Source organism: Strix aluco, chromosome Z, assembly GCF_031877795.1.
Source record: "Strix aluco isolate bStrAlu1 chromosome Z, bStrAlu1.hap1, whole genome shotgun sequence".
NCBI classification, from domain to species: Eukaryota; Metazoa; Chordata; class Aves; order Strigiformes; family Strigidae; genus Strix; species Strix aluco.
This window is the reverse complement of record NC_133971.1, coordinates 22,142,248-22,158,540: the sequence shown is the minus strand read 5'-3', so window position 1 is coordinate 22,158,540 and position 16,293 is coordinate 22,142,248. Positions and strand designations below refer to the sequence as shown.

General features: G+C 38.0%; 1 protein-coding gene across 1 annotated transcript in view; it reads left to right on the top strand.

Moving 5' to 3' along the window:
* LOC141918767 (atrial natriuretic peptide receptor 1-like) overlaps nucleotides 1-15,936 on the top strand; it is a 46,705-nt gene extending 30,769 nt beyond the window's left edge. The window contains exons 14-26 of the mRNA XM_074813634.1: nucleotides 299-420; nucleotides 2,062-2,203; nucleotides 5,723-5,771; nucleotides 6,500-6,524; nucleotides 6,705-6,790; nucleotides 7,733-7,852; nucleotides 8,711-8,804; nucleotides 9,600-9,687; nucleotides 10,424-10,563; nucleotides 11,692-11,844; nucleotides 12,739-12,837; nucleotides 15,131-15,222; nucleotides 15,772-15,936. Of these exons, the coding sequence (XP_074669735.1) occupies nucleotides 299-420; nucleotides 2,062-2,203; nucleotides 5,723-5,771; nucleotides 6,500-6,524; nucleotides 6,705-6,790; nucleotides 7,733-7,852; nucleotides 8,711-8,804; nucleotides 9,600-9,687; nucleotides 10,424-10,563; nucleotides 11,692-11,844; nucleotides 12,739-12,837; nucleotides 15,131-15,222; nucleotides 15,772-15,936 (1,375 nt within the window). The remainder of the gene's footprint in view (nucleotides 1-298; nucleotides 421-2,061; nucleotides 2,204-5,722; nucleotides 5,772-6,499; nucleotides 6,525-6,704; nucleotides 6,791-7,732; nucleotides 7,853-8,710; nucleotides 8,805-9,599; nucleotides 9,688-10,423; nucleotides 10,564-11,691; nucleotides 11,845-12,738; nucleotides 12,838-15,130; nucleotides 15,223-15,771) is intronic.
* The last annotated feature ends 357 nt before the right edge of the window (nucleotides 15,937-16,293 follow it).

Sequence of the window (16,293 nt, the reverse complement as noted above, 5' to 3'; positions counted from 1 at the left end):
GAAAGTTAATATAAAATTGTTTCTCTTGTAAGTATTTGAAAGCACTCTCAAGGATACAAAGATGCTGGGAATTTTTAGAAGAAACTCAACTGTCTTGAAAGAGGCTAAAGGCCTTTGGACTTAAGACAACTGAGAGGGAGTTAAGGGCTTTCAACAACCCACCTTAAGTGAGCATGGGGACACAAATTGAAAGCTATTGCCGTCATAGGGAAACTTTCTGTCAACTTCAGTAGGCTTTGGAGCCACTCTTGAGTGAAGGTTTAGTGGAAATACTTGCTCACTGATTTTTGTCTTTCAGGTTTTCATTTGCTACTGATATTGCACAAGGAATGGCCTATCTTCATCACCACAAAATGTATCATGGACGGTTGAAGTCTAGTAACTGTGTGATAGATGATCGATGGGTTTGTAAAATTGCAGGTAAAGCGAAAATAAGAAAAAAAAATTCAAAACTGTCCAGCTAACCCACTAATGCATATGGATTTCATACTCAACACTCTTCCCAAGCACTACCATGTTGACGTTTCGTGTGGAAATCCTGACTGTACCAGCCTTCATCAGAAGTGTCCAATGCTGAAGCGAGTTTCATGTTACATTATCATGTCAATTCATTTAATGTGTGTCACTGATGCACACATCAGATCTCACAAGTGATAGAGTCTATCAACATCAGTCTGAGCAGAAACTCTGTCTCATTCTCAGTTTTGATACAGAGAGAAAACCTGAGCTATGGACAATCCTGTAAAGACATGGAATAATGCTGACTGGTAAACACAAGGTAGTTCCATGGAGAAAAGCAGACTCTACTCATAGCTTTTCAGTCCTGTACACAAAACAGAATTGTATTGTCCCAGAGACAGAGCTACACGTCTAGTCTGCTCCTGGTACAGGAAGACAGCCTGTGGGGACAGGAAAACCACTGGAGAGTCTAGTTTAGTTTACAGCTGCCAAAGGGAGTGAAAGCAATGATGATCTGTTCTACTTCCTCCACAAGTAGTTATCACACTCTATAATCCACAGCCATCTTAAAAACAGCAGCAACAGATCTGTCTTTCAGTGGTTCATCCTATGACTGGGGCTCCTACACAGGTCCATGCCTGCATCTCCAACTCATTTAGTATCCTGCTGCCTTCAGAACAGCCTACTTTGCTTAGAGCCTGTTCCGGAGAAAAGCACAAAAAATTGACATAATTGGATTACATAAACTGCATCACTTTAGCACAGCTCCTTTGAATTAAATGGGGTATCTGTGAAATTATTCAGAAGTTAACTGGTAGCAATGTAGAGACTGCAAATATTCATGGTTTATCTGGATGTGATAATGTTAAAAAAACCTCACAAATAACCAATGGGCAAGCTATCTGAAAAACTCCAATGATCTCCAACATAAAGAATGAAGCTCTAGGACCATCTTAATTAGAGGTCACTCCAGGCAAAACCAGACATCTGCATCCTGCCTTCCCATACACTCTGCAGAGTGCTGTTCATATGAGCAAGAAAACTGCAGTCAGTTGGTTTCTCCTCCTCTCCGATGCTGTCACATGCTGAGAATCAGTTCTATGTTAGGCTAAAAGTATAGCTGCAAAGGTGTTTCACATTTATTCTGCCTCTGTTCTGAAGCTAGTGGTGTGCAGGTAAAGCCCACCATCTGATTTTCAGTAGTTCTAACCTGTCTAACTTGTAATTACTCTAGCAACATACCACCACAGATAAGGATCAGGGGATGAGTAGAACAGAAACCTGCATTTGCATGCTAACTCTTGCACTGAAGTGAGCCTATTCCCTGAATATAATTTTATAAAATCATAAAATAATTGCGATTGGAAGGGTTCAACTTCCCTGCTGTCATGCAGTCTCACCCAAATATTCAGTTTCCAGATCCTATACTTGCAATTGGTTTAGAGAGACAAGACCACCAGATACACACTATTTTTAGACTAAGATTTGTATTTCAGATAGGGAAAATTAACTCCTTTAGACTAGTTGTGTTACTGTCTACTAATGCACATGTTTCAGAGAATACCTACTGAATAGTTTGCTTCCGGTTTTCTTCCATGTTAGATTATGGTTTGCAGTCATACAGAAGAGAAGATTCTCTTGAAGGGTCATGCTCTTACCAGCAGCACTTGAAACAGATTTACACAACTCCTGAAATCCATTCCCTTTCAGACTTTGAACCCAATTCTACAACAGACATCTACAGGTAGCTCTCTTCCTCTTTCTTGCACTGAATAATCTCATTTTAAATTGAATATTCTTTAATCACAATTAGGCTCAGCATATTTCTGTGGTCACACCAGGTATGTTTGACTGTATTTTTAAAAGGATTGATCCTGGAATACAGAACAGCATAGATATTACAGGATCTTCTCTTTCAAGGTACATAACCAAACACAGAATTCACTGATATTGTGTAAATGCAGAGTTGGTCTAATGATTTATAAGGAGTTACTCTGGACTGGTAGATAAAAAAGGTATAAAGATCTGCTATTATCTAGTAATCTTTTCTTGTTGCTGTTTCTTATGAAAAAGTAGATTATTTTCAATAATGGCAATACATTAAAAGTTAGTAGCATCAATTTTCCAGGATGTCATAATGCACATGTGCATCCCATAATTCTATAATTAATGTCAATGCATTATTTTGCTGCATACACACAGTGACAGTATGTGGTTTGCAGAGAAAAATTAGAGTTAGGAAAAGGAAATAGATGCACTAGTGAATAGCTCCATCCCTTTCCTTTAAAAAATTCTTATAAGTGATCACTTTGCTTATTTGGCTATCAGGTTTAGCCTTGCCAGTGATGGATAGCTTCTATCCAACCACTTTTCAGATAAGCGGGATTACAATTGAATTTTCAGAGAATAATAATCCAGTGAAAAAGACGTTGAACTATTTTTTTAAAAAAATTACTTATATTTCTTGGTTCTCACATGAATTTTTAAGTAGAGAAATGTCTGTGTTCTTGTTGTATTCTATTTCATAACAATGATTCTTTCTCTGCTTATTTCCAGTAGTTTGCTGAAAGCATTTGAAAGGGGAAAATGCAGAATGGTACTACAAGATGTTTTGTGGCTCTTTTCTCTTACTTTTTCTTGCCACATTCCCAGCCCAGCAGAAGTCTTCTATTTCCTGGTGACTTTGGTAGCTGGCAGAATGCAAAGAACTGGAATTCAATTAGAGATTAAAATGCTGATAGTGCAAAACAATTGATCAGAAGAAGGCACAGTTATTAACACTGTTTATTAACAACATTTACCAAAGAGTAGCTATTACTGCCTTTTATCAAAAACTTTGAATTTCACTCTGGCCTGCAGTAGGCCACAACAAATGCTTACTGCCTTAAGTGACTGTTATAGGACTTTTATTGAAAAATTAGTTGCAGAAACAGAGAATATTGTTTAAGTCTTGACCCTTTTTCAGTTATGATTCATTAAAAATTATATGGACTGAAGACATGATTTTATATATAAGATTCACTGGATTAATGCACATTATTCCCTTGTAAATAAATGTATGCATATAAAATGTGCTAGAACATTATTAATTGTAATCCATTCTACTAGATTAGGTAAGCAAGAATTTGAGGTCTCAATAGTATTTATGTCTACAGGCTTAAACATGTCCTTAGAATTTGCTTCAGAATAGCTCAGCTAAAGGCAATTTGTCACTGTATTGATACTTCTGGCTACTGTCATTTGTCCTGTGTTGGTCTTCACTTTTTCAACATGGACTGCTCTTAGAAAATACTGTGCTCCAATTAATCAGTAATTTTAGAATTGTCTTATGAATTACAGTTTATCATTGCCTCACAGCTGAAATGCATTGCAGAAAATATTTCCTTGGTGCTTGTCTGGTTCACACTTTGCCCGTGTTCAGGTTAGATATCATTACTTGACTTTGCAGGACACTTGGCCTCCTTGAAGCCATTGCTTGCCAAGGACTCCTCTTAAAATAGTACTAAGAGCTGATCTGCTCATATCATAGATGACTACAATGAACTTTTGACAGATTCAGTGAATGCTTGCTGAATTTGTCAAAATCTTGTCTTCTTTAGTACTGCAGTTAATCCTTTCTTGGTAAAAAAGGAAAAAACAGTAAGAGATGAAATCACAAAAGGGAGAAGAGCAATGTGCAGTCAGGAAAGAAAGGTAGAGATGTACCCTGTAGCATTAAAAGGGTTGTCTTTTTAACTGTGCTATTCTTCAGAACCTGCATTTTAACACAGTTTGTGTTTGATTATGTGAGCAGGTGCTAAGCCTTCCTGATACAAGTATGTGGGCTCACTGGCCAGGGAGCAGTATCCCAGTCTTGAAATCCTCAGTTTTTATCTGTGCAAAAATTCCATTTATATTCCTGAAGGTATGGCCCAAATAAAAAATGAGTAGAAACTGCAGGAGTGGGACTTGTAGTTTTGTGTGCTCTTACAGATTAATCACTTGCTTTTAAAGTTCTCCAGGGCATGTGTTGGTCAGATGGGAGAGCTAAAATGGAAATGAGAACAGGAGCATGAAAGCAGCTCCTGTTTGAGCTGGAGAGTCAGTTTCCAGTCACAGTTTTTCCTAGATTGGCTCCTCTTGATTTGTAATTCCTATGTGAATTTCACTATCCACTGTGTTAGGACTTTTTTGAGCTGTGCTGCTGAAGCTGAATGAAATCGATACTGCTTTATCGGAGTTACCATCATCTAATTACTCTCCTTGAAAATGTGTTTCAGCTTTGCTGTGTCATCAGGATTGGTATTCCTTTCTACTACCAAATCACCCCAAAATTAAGATAAAAATCTCATCAGATTAATTTCTACATTATTCAGCATGGTTTATATGCATTCTTTCATTAGGCAGTGGTGATCCTCTGAAATATAGTCATACCCCTTTATACAGCTAGAATGCCTTATGGAACAGAGCAATCATTAGCAATACAACAGATGGAAGACCAATATTCCCCATAAAAATAAAATTTATCAAGTAGATGCATGTGGGGAGTTAATTATTACACAGTTTCAATACATAAATTGGCAGAAGCATCTTTATCACTATTGCTGGCTGGAGGGGTGCTGGCTTCTTAGAGATCACTGTTCTAAAAGATCTCTAGTCAGTTCAATAAGGAGACTGAACACCTAGTTGTTACCCCATTTCTTCCATTCTTCACCCTTGATGAATGTGTTTGACACATACATTTGTTCATCTGAGGAAGATGATGATGATAAAAATATAATTCAGAAAGAATGAACAAAAATTCTTACTGTAAAAGACATACTCTGGACACACTGTCTCAACGTTGACTTTATGGAGATTTTTCAGAATCGTGATCTATGCTGGAAGGAAGCCAATACTCCAGCTGATGATCCTGATGAACCTGCTCCTGCCCCTTCATGACAAACCTGTCATGTGTGTTTAATTGGTAGATATCATGTAAGTCCCTGCACATATCCCCTCTGGATTCCATTAATTCTTCCAGAGAAAATGGCTTTGCTGTCCATCAAACTTAAAGGCTTCATCTCTGAGACTGATAACCGTGAGGAGAGCCTGCTATGAAATGATCAGTGACAGATCTCTGAAAACAGAGTGGTAACAGATAACAGCCTGTTGCCATCCTCTGTTTTGGGATACTGGTCTTTCAGTCATAAAATGGGGAAGAATAAGAAATCATGGAAGGAAGACATCACTAACTCCATTAGCTGTTACTTCATTAAGATTTCGGTTTGCTTTTATTCTGCAGTTATGGCATCATTTTACTAGAAATTGCCACAAGAAGTGACCCTATGCCAGTAAGTAAAGATGAACTTTGAAGTTTGCATGACAACTTTGACTCTGTTTCTGCTGAAGGTACAAAGCAAATTCTGAGTAACTGCACATTTGATTTATTTTTTGAGCATGCATTTTCCTCTTGATTTTGTGGGTGCAAGTTCAGTTCCAATGGAACATGCAATCAGGGCTTCCTAATGCATCTGCCAGTCTTCCCCTCAGGACTTTGAAGAAGAGTATGTGACAAAAGTACTCCAAAATGGCTTTTTGGTTAGCTCTGTGAGACTTAATGGCAGGGGGGTGGAGAGTAAGGTATGCCATAACATCTTCCTTTTTCTGCTGTTGTTCCTTCCCTCTCCTGCTATGCACAGGCCTCTTCAGTGGAGTCTTGCAGTGATAAGAATATGCTAGAGGACAAAATGAGCTGCTTTCCGTAAGGAAAATGTGTTTGCATGTGTCTTGTGATCAGTGCTAAATGGCAAACACAATAAATGCACCTTGAAATTGAAACCAGATGTTCTGGATATGTAACCATGTTCTGTCTGAAATAATCTGTTTAACAAGAATTCTAACAATGAAGACCTGAAACTGCCATTCTTACATTTCTGTCAGTTTGTGATAATAGACCAATGTAGGCCTTGTGTTTTCTCCAACGTTTTCCAATATCTTGCCAGGTATTCATTTGTTTCAGAAGTTGTTACCTCATATAAACACTGACACTAAAGTCTTTCAGCCATGAAAACGATTTTAGACAAAGTCACCCAGTTTAGACTGTTGTTTGGGGTTTTTTTTCCCTGTACTCTCATATAAGAAAGCTGATCTGGAAGTGATTGGGAAAACATTACAGAAGTAATGATGATCATAGTAATATATTTTAAATGGATGGTATGAAAAACACACCACTTGTTTCAACATTGTTTAATCCCTTTTTCTCTAGAATGATGATTTGCGTTCAGCTGAATATTCTTGGTGCCCACCTTTGGCAGAATTAATTTCAGGAAAGGCTGAGAATTCTTGCCCATGTCCCACAGATTACATAGAGGTAAGATAACAATATTGTTTACAAAAATTATTTATTGAAGTGAATTTAAAACATGTCACAGAAGTTTTATGGCAACATTACCTTTGATGAATGTAAACAACCCAGAAGTCACGAAGTACATCTCAAACAAGGCACAATGAAATGCTTTAATAGCCTTAATAAAAAACCTGTCATTCTGACAAATTGAAAGTTTCAGTTGTCCCCTCAAATTGTAAGTGTAATAAATGATGTTTTTAATATTCAATCATTGATTTTTGTGCATTTATTATAAAGTGTTGAGTTCCATGCATATTTTATATTAGCAATATCTATCTAGCTTACTGGCAAAGGACTTTCAAAGTATGAATTTGGTTTGATTCTCATGAAGAGGGTCTATGTATTCAGGAGCCTTAATAAAACCTAATAAAACAAAGTACACCCCCTCCCAGTTCAATTAAATTGGAACAAGATTGTGGCATCTTTGTTTCAGTTAAGAGCTATCTAATTCACCTTTGGTGGTTTGTAGCAACCTAAATTTATGAGAAGTAACAAACTTCTCATAAACAGCACTGTATTTTAGTAGGAAGTTAACATTCTTAAGAAGTAGTTGAGTTTTTAATCTTTTGTGAATTTTGTGTACAGACAAGTCCTCTGAAAACAGTATGTGACTCCAACCGCCTAACACTGTCTTAAAGCACAAGAGCTTAAGCAGTATTTGGCAGAAACAATGTGTGCATCTAATTATTTCCCACAGCAGCATTTTCATGAACTAACATTCTTCATTCAGCGTAAATCTGTAGAACTTCAGAGACCTCAGTATAGCTCTGCCACTTTTCCCCAGTTGCAGATAGGGCTTCACATGCACAATTTGCACCAAGAAAATAGTGGTATTAATTAGAAATACTGCTTGTGCTTGGAATACAGAAGGCTGTTTGCTTTTCTCTCTCTCTTTCCCTGCTGCAGTTAATCAGAAGGTGCAGAAAAAAGAATCCAGCCCAAAGACCTACATTTGAACAAGTCAAGAAAATGTTGTACAAGATGAATCCTAATAAAGTTAGCCCTGTTGACATGATGATGACTCTGGTAAATTTAGTGTTTTAATCCAATCCAAGTCAATCTGCTTACTTGCAATAACTTTCACCTCTATCCTTCAGGTTTGTGTTTTGATCTCATACCTCTTCTTTGATGAGAAAAGCTGCATTTTTCCTTTCACCTCTAGTGGGCCGATTGTAGCTACAGTTCTGCTAGAGACCCAGCTTTCCTTCTCATTCCATTTCTGTCAGTTTTTCTTGACTTTCTCAACTTCTTTGGGGCTGAACACTTCTGTTTCTTCATTCAAATGTTGTTTGTTTCTTAATGCACTTACAAGAAACAATATTCCCCTTTACCAGTGTCTTGGTGGTGGTCTTACAACACTGAGGGTATAGAATCCCTCCATGCACAAATAGCATGTTTACAGATGCATTTTGAGCATCTTAAGCTCATCAGCCAAGAGACTCCTGCCTTCAGAGCCTGTTGCTCACACAGAGCAAGGATGCAAAAAGCATAGCGTAGCATAGCAGGATAGTTTATGAAACAGCATTTTAAGCTTTTGATAAAAGATTGAGAGTTAGATTCCTTCAGTTTTGGTAACATTTTAATCCATGTCTGCAGCTTGGTCTCTGAATTGGATTTGACCCCAAATGTTTAAATGGACTTTGAAGAGTCTGGAATTGGCTTCTGCCCTCTTATGTGTATGCAACAATCTCTAAACCTAGAATCATAAATTTACCTAGGGAGAAATCTGTTTTTTGGATTTCATAAGAAAAAATTAGGTATCTCAGACCCGAGCCTTTGCTTATCTTGTTTTCAAAGCAGAATCACTCAAATGCTTAAATCCTATCCAACTATTACTCTGTTTCAGTAAAAGGATTATTATATGTAATTCTCTGTGTTATTTAGATGGAGAAATATAGCAAACATCTGGAGATAATGGTTTCTGAGAGAACCCAGGATTTAATGCATGAAAAACAGAAGACTGATCGTCTGTTGTATAGTAAGTTATGTAGTAAAAATACTGAATATTCTTCTCAATATTTAACTGTCTAATTACAAACAGAAACCCTTTGATAGTTGATTATTTAATAGATAACATTTATTTGCCAATGAATTAACATACTTGTTCCTTGCAAAGCTGGAAGGGTATTTATCTACTTTTTATAGTTTCCCCGTAAAAATCAGTGCACTCATCTGAGAGCTATGACTCCAGAACCTAAGTGCTCTCACTTTAATATTGCTTGGCAGTCCTTCTATATAGTTATAAATATTGGGGAATTGCTTTTGGACTAAGGTTACTTTTGATGGCAGTGTATCTTCTGGAATTCTGCAAGAAAAAAGGGATAAAGGAACAGGTATAATACATAGGAGAGAAAAAGGAAAAGACTGTGAAAGAGCAAGATAGCAGAAATAAAGAAGATCAAAAATATCAGAGAAGAGATAGTAAACAAACTTAACACAGGAAGAAAACACTAGCAAAGTGTTGAAAAGAAGTAGTTAGTAATATCCCAAGTCACACTATTAGAATCTAACCTTACTCTGACTTGAAATGTATAGATACTGGTTTGTTTGAACTAAAGTTTATGGGTCATCTGAAAAATCTGGACTTATCAGTGAGATTTACTGCGAATTTTCACATTACAGCAGAGCAGATTTTGATGCTAAAGAGCGCTTTCACCTTCAGAATATTTCACATTTACAAACATTGCTTTCATACCTTTAAACAAACATGTTCTGTTTATTGTGTTCTTTTATGCATGTCAAAAGAGTAACAACGCTCAACTTTCTACAACAGGTATGTTGCCGAAGCAAGTAGCAGATGATCTCAGGCAGGGAAAACATGCACAAGCTCAAAGTTACTTAAGTGCCACCATCTTTTTCAGGTAAACAAAAATGAACAATAGGACTAGAACTGACTCCTACTGAAGAAACTTCTAGGCTCCTACTGGAGGTGAATCTCCTGAGTACAGAATTTCTATTTAAACTGCTGTTTATCATACCAGGTGTCAACATTCGACACTGCAAATGAGTGTCTTTCAAAATTCTCACACCTCTCCATTTTTATAAAATATGAGATGACTGTGGAGCTCTAACACACAGCAGCATGTCACTTTATGTATGTTAGACACACATGCATGTATGTTTCATAAAACAGGCCTAAGTAAAGGTTCCAGCATTTAGCTGTGTAAAGGAAACTTGTTTATCCTTAGAGTCCATGTGGATTTAGTCTTTGACTTCTTATATGTGCTTTAGGCAACATATAAATTGCACGTTTTCACTGATTATAAATGGACAGATACTAAATTCCCTTTTTCCACTTGTACATAACCCAAAATTGAAGACTACTTAGTCTGTCACAGACAAAAGTCTAGCTGTAAAAAATGGTTTAGTGAATTGGTAAGCAAAAAGGACAGTCAGTCCTTTTAAATGGAAGGAGTCTGTTTTCGTTTAAATAGATGTTTGAAGACAAAACTATTCTGTAAAATCCTTAGCAAAAGAAATACTGAAAAAAAAGAAGATTGAGGTAGTTCCACTGAGAAATTATTACTGTGTGTTTAGGATTAGCAATTTGCAATGTTTAACAGTGGATGAGTATGTTCTTTTGTTGTGTTTTAACAGTGACATTGTTGGCTTCACTCAGCTGTCCAGCAGCAGCACACCTTACCAAGTGGTAGATCTCTTGAACAAGCTTTATACCACTTTTGATGAAATCATAGATAACTATGATGTCTATAAGGTGGAGACAATAGGAGATGCCTGTAAGTTCCTAAAGCTGTGGACAATGATGGAGCATGGGTATTTCATCAAGATAGAGACTGATTTGATGGCAAGGAACAACAGATGAAGGAGATTTGGAAAGCTTATTATCACTGGGAAGATCACACAAAACAATTAGGGGAGAAGTCCTAGCAAAGCCCTAGCACCCTTTAGGAACATTTTCCTGCATACCTATCATCATTTCTACATCTGATGAATGTTGTGGATGGGACAAATGAGTTGAGTAAACTACCACTGCTGTTTATTGGTTTCTATGACCTGCAAGGTCTGACTTTAAACCTTGGCATAGATTAATCCCAGCTGGCAACTTCTGTTTCACAGGAACACAGCTGAAAAATTTACCTTCTGCATGGCAGCAGAGATGCCATTTCATTAGCTTTATTATCTCCCTCTTTTTTTCAAAGACCATGACAACATTCTGTCCCCTAATAGTCTGTAGGGACTTGGCTGCCTCTTCTTTTTGGATTTTTAGGAAAATGGCTTTCTATTTACTACCATGGGAATATGCTGGGATTGACTATCATTAAAATTGAGTCACATCAAAAACCTAGCAAAATCTACCAGGATTTCTGGATGTGACAGAGAGAAAATACTGTAAGAGATGTGGGAAAAAGACCCACTCTTTTTTCTGTGGTATAGTTGGGCACATTCTGGAGCATAAAATTCCTGAACAAATGCACCTAAGGGATCCTGGAGGGACCTGTCTCTTGTCCTACACAGTAAGAGCCAGTGCGGGAAGCATGGGACAATGCCTAGTGGGAATCATTATCTCTCGTTATAATATCTGTCCAAAGACGAAAGGCATTGAACAGCCACTTTCCCACTACCTCACCCACTTCAAGTATCCTCAATGGAGGAAGGGAGGAAGGGAGGAAATAGATCTCAAGGAAAAGTAAGAAGGAAATCTGACATTTTTTGGAGCTAGGGTAATTGCACACATGAGCTGTTTCCCTAGCCTTCACTTGATTCTGGCTTCCTCTGCTCAGCAGGCACAACTGTGCTGCAGGCTATGAAGGAATAGGGCTTTATTTTTTTCTAACTTGGGCAACATCGTTTCGTAAACCTCTGTGTAATACCAAAGGTTAATGCAGTTGCATTGTTGTGTTAAGATATGGTGGTGTCAGGAGTACCCAAAGAGAATGGGATCCTTCATGCCAGTGAGATCGCAAGCATGGCTTTAGACCTTCTGGACGTCTGCAAGACTTTTAAGATCCCACACAAGCCCAACACTCTCCTAAAGATAAGAGCAGGAATCCATTCAGGTATGTTGAGAAAGCTGCAAAAGATTTCTCCTCTGGTTTAACAAGTGTTTATGTAGTGGCATTTCTTCTCCATTAAAAATGAGGTTAATTTCTTGGCATGGGATGGAACACCTCATAGAAGTCATCCCAACCGAATAAGTAATTGGATACCTGAAATATTGGGAACACAATGTGGAAACACCACATGGCCCCAGTGCCTTTGCTGATGTGAGTGAGAACTGCCATTCTGTGTCTGTTACTTGTCCTTTTCAGCTGTTCTTTTCTCAAAACAGTGAGTTGCTTCTTGACTCTTTGATCTAGCCTTCAATCTCAGACTCCCAGCTCCCTGATCTAAGCTGATGTGTGATTACAACTCCGTCTTGATAGACAGCCGGAGTTGGACATGTGCTGTGCAGCCCAGCATCTGCGAATTAAGTGGCTTAGATTGTCTCATCAAGAGATCATATCTTCTATATTTTAAATGCCCCAAGGCTGACATGAAGGAAGCAAAATGCTCATTTTCTGCCTTCAGCAGGAGCAGGTTACTTCCTGTTCCTACTTTTCCATGTGACTAGTGAGTGTTGTGTGCACAACTCCTATGGGCGGCATTCCTATCTCACTGCCCCTCAAAATATTCTGTTGTTGTGTTGAAACATGATTCTGCAGGTGCTTTCAGTCATACACACTACCTCCATCCCATCATCACTTCCCCCACTGTTCTCTTTTGAGGCCATTTTGCAATTCCCTCCATGGATCTAGAAGCCATCTGTACGTCAGATGTATAACCCATATAAGACAATACTGACACTCAGTCTTTATCTTGTAAATGAATATCAGGTAATGTAGGAAGCAGTCATGGGACTGTATGACTGATTATGTGATTTAAAAACACAAAATATCTTGTTTTCTTAACAGGGGCAGTTGTAGCTGGAGTTGTTGGGACCAAAATGCCACGGTATTGTTTATTTGGAGATACTGTGAACACAGCTTCCAGGATGGAATCTACCAGTGAAGGTAACAAGGAACAAACCACAGATGTGGTTTTGACCATACCTTAATAAGTTTTGAAAAAATGTTATGCTGAGTTTTGAGTCCTGTCTTGTTTAAATGACTGCAAATCCTGTAAGGAAGGTGTTGATTTCTGAGTCCAATCTGCCTATGGGCAAATTATGCGAGTGATATTCTCTGCAACATCTGTAACATAATCTGCTCGTTCCCAAAGTCTCAGGGAGGGATTTCCATGGCTTTGAAGTTCTCTACAATAAAAAAGGGTAAAAATCAGATAAAATGAGAGATAAGTGGATATGGTCAGTGTTTCTATTGCTTTCTGTCACCCAGCTGAATTTATAGTAAAAATATTTTCATGACTTCTCTTTTTCACTGATAACTTCCTCTAATGGAGAATGCAAAAGATGGTAGGACACCATGGGAGCTGTATCTGCCTTTAACCAGTATAGAAGGTTATATATGTGTCCTCCAGTAAAGAGATTAAATCATGGAGATATCCTCACTTTCGCTTCTTCCCAGGAGATAACAGAGCCCCATGCATAGTTACCAAGCTTCATCTTTAGCCAGTACAAGCATTTCAACTTCAGAAATATTTTAGCCTGATCTACAAGAACTGGGAAAAAAAAAAAAAAAAAAAAGAGGTTAAGATCAACGATGATGGCTTGGTTTTGTTTCTTTCATTCATGAAATGAAGCTGAATAGTTTTATGGCTCACATTGCAATGCTTTGTAAATGGATTTGAATTAGGCAAAATCCAAGGTGATTTCAAGTTTCATTTCATGATGAAAAGCGATGCTTTCAACATCTATCACGATCCACTGAAAACAGGGCAGAAAGGCAGAGAAGTGGTCTTACATGACGGCTTTGAAAGTTTAGCCTGGGAATTTGAGAATCAACCAGGATCCATTCTATCGCACCATTTTGTACAATTTCCCAAAGCAAATGCTAGCCTGACTGGTACAAATATAACTTCATTTTCCTTCTGTCAGTCTCCCAGATAACTCCTTTTCTTCTCCTCCTTTCAGGTTCCTTGTGTCATCTCATCTAAAGTGCTTTAAAACTAATGCCTTCAAAATCTGCTTCCATCATTCTTCGTATTTCATCTTTTGTTCTGCATGCCTATTTCTCATATGGCCCATCAACACTATAAACTTCGGTATAAAGACAGAGCTTCTTATCTTTTAAGCCTTTCTTTTATCTCCCTCCTTCTCTGCACATACATCTGAGGTTCTAAATTATATTAACATGTTTTAACCCTAAAACTTTAAAATAGATTATTTAATTACTAACAATGTAAATTAAAATTGCTATCAGCTGGAATCTGAGTGCTAGTGTCTTGTTCTCAAGCAGGATGACCAGGTAAAATATCATGTATCTACTGGAAAGAATATTTCTGAAAAATGTATCTGTGTATGTTGAAACACGTATTTCCTGGTCTACGGGGAGTGTATTGAGACTTTCAATAAAAAACATCTAAACAAACAAATAAACAAAAAATGGATATTACAAAACTGTGATTTTCTGATATAAGAAAAATCAGTAAGACAATCTTAACTAGTCTACTGTCATCTGGAATCTTTTTCAAAGAAAGACGCATAATGATTTACTCTGTGTCGCAGAATGTTAAAGGCAAAAACCCCCAGGGTTTTTTTTGGAAATTTTCCATATTTTGGCAAAATTTTACTTTCTGGCAAAAGTAGGAGTATTCAGAATTTTTTCTATCTGCCCTCCTTCTTGGTCCTTCCTCCTTCATTTGCAAAAGGGCAAGACATCCAAGGTTTACATAAATTCTTAACTAAGGAAGAATCACAGTTAAAAAAAAAACCACTGTAATTATGGTAATATTTTCTCTTTCCCCTGTTTTTATTTACAGATTTAGAGGCAGAGCAAGGATGGCAGTTGGTAGTTTCTCTAATGTTTAGACTTTGCTGAAAACTGTATGTGCAAAGAAAGTGCTGACTCTTTATTGACCAGGATGGTCAATGGTTTTCTTTGCAAGATGAAACAGGTGCTCGTCAGTAACTCCAGCCAGGCAGATATGAAGAGTAGACAAATAATATTAGATGCAAGATGTGAAGAGTAGTGTTTGCTGACAGCCACATATTTGTCCTGAGATGATCTCACAAAGAGTCCAGGATACTGGAGCTTGTGTGCAAACATTTCAAATAACAGAGGAATGACAGCAAATATATGAAAAAAGCAAGAGGGAGTCTTGAAGTCTTTGGCACACAGAGGGGCAATGGGTCTGTCTTAGATGTTTAATTTGTTATGATAATATGACAATTGTCTCTATTTCCAGCTCTTAAAATACAGTGCAGTTCAAGTGCATACCAGCTGTTGGAGCAGATTGGAGAGTATGTGTTAGTATGCCGTGGGAATTTACAAGTCAAGGTGTGTATGCAACATTTACACTCAGTTTTTCAGAGAGGAGAGTGTGAAAGTACTCTGGAGCCCCAGAATTTTAACCCATGCAGTCCTCTATGTCTCAGAGTCCTTGGGTCAGACTATTTCCTGTCCCTGAAGACAGCAGGCTCAGGTTTTAAAACAGGACCAATTTCATGGGCTTGTTCATGTGACAGCCCCGATAATTCAGAGATGAAGGACTTAGTCAAACTTGGAAGTACTGCATGGCATGTCACTTTGTCATAACTGCTTGAAATCAAAAAAGGTCATTCAGAGACATGGTACATCATTGTAAGAGTTCCATAAGAGGACTAACATACTTCTGGATCCAGTTTTGAATGGGACTTCAAAGAATTGTTTTAATTGGTAGTGCTGCCACTATCTTTTAAGGAAAAGTTTTATGCCTCAATTTTCCTGTATGTAAAATAGCTGACAGGCACATCAGTCTCCTTTCAGGACTTGATTTGAGTTGTAATAAGAATATTATTACACAAGTGGTGGTAGTATTATAACCCCATGACTCATTTTCTTCCTTAGGGGAAAGGAGACATGGTAACATACTGGCTTGAAGGTAAGAAGGCCTCTGCCACCCAGAAGGCAGTCACCAGCACTTCTGTGTCTCTTCAAGACCCCAGCAGAGCTTCATTTAGTTTGATTCCAGGTGTCCTCCCCAGCGATCCTCTCTCAAGTACTGCTTACTAGCCACTCACTAACTCCAGCATCCATCCTGCTTTCAGTCTGTTAGGTCATCCTGCTGAGTTAGAAATTAAGAAAAGAGGTAGTAACACCTCTTTGGACTTGTGGATGTATTAGCTCAGACTTTATTCACAGGTATCTCTCTCCCACCAGTGGCAGGAAAAATACAAAAAAAGCAAAAACTCATCTGAAGAAAGATACATAAGACTGGCCCACCAGCTACTAGGGCAGAAGGTAGCTCCCAGTGTTACTTGTTGATTTGGTTTTGCTGGGTAATCCCCCGCCAGCAGCCTCCATCACTTCAAAACCAGCTGGCTGGGCATTCCAGTCTATAAACTGCTTCTACAGGAAAGAAGGAGACAG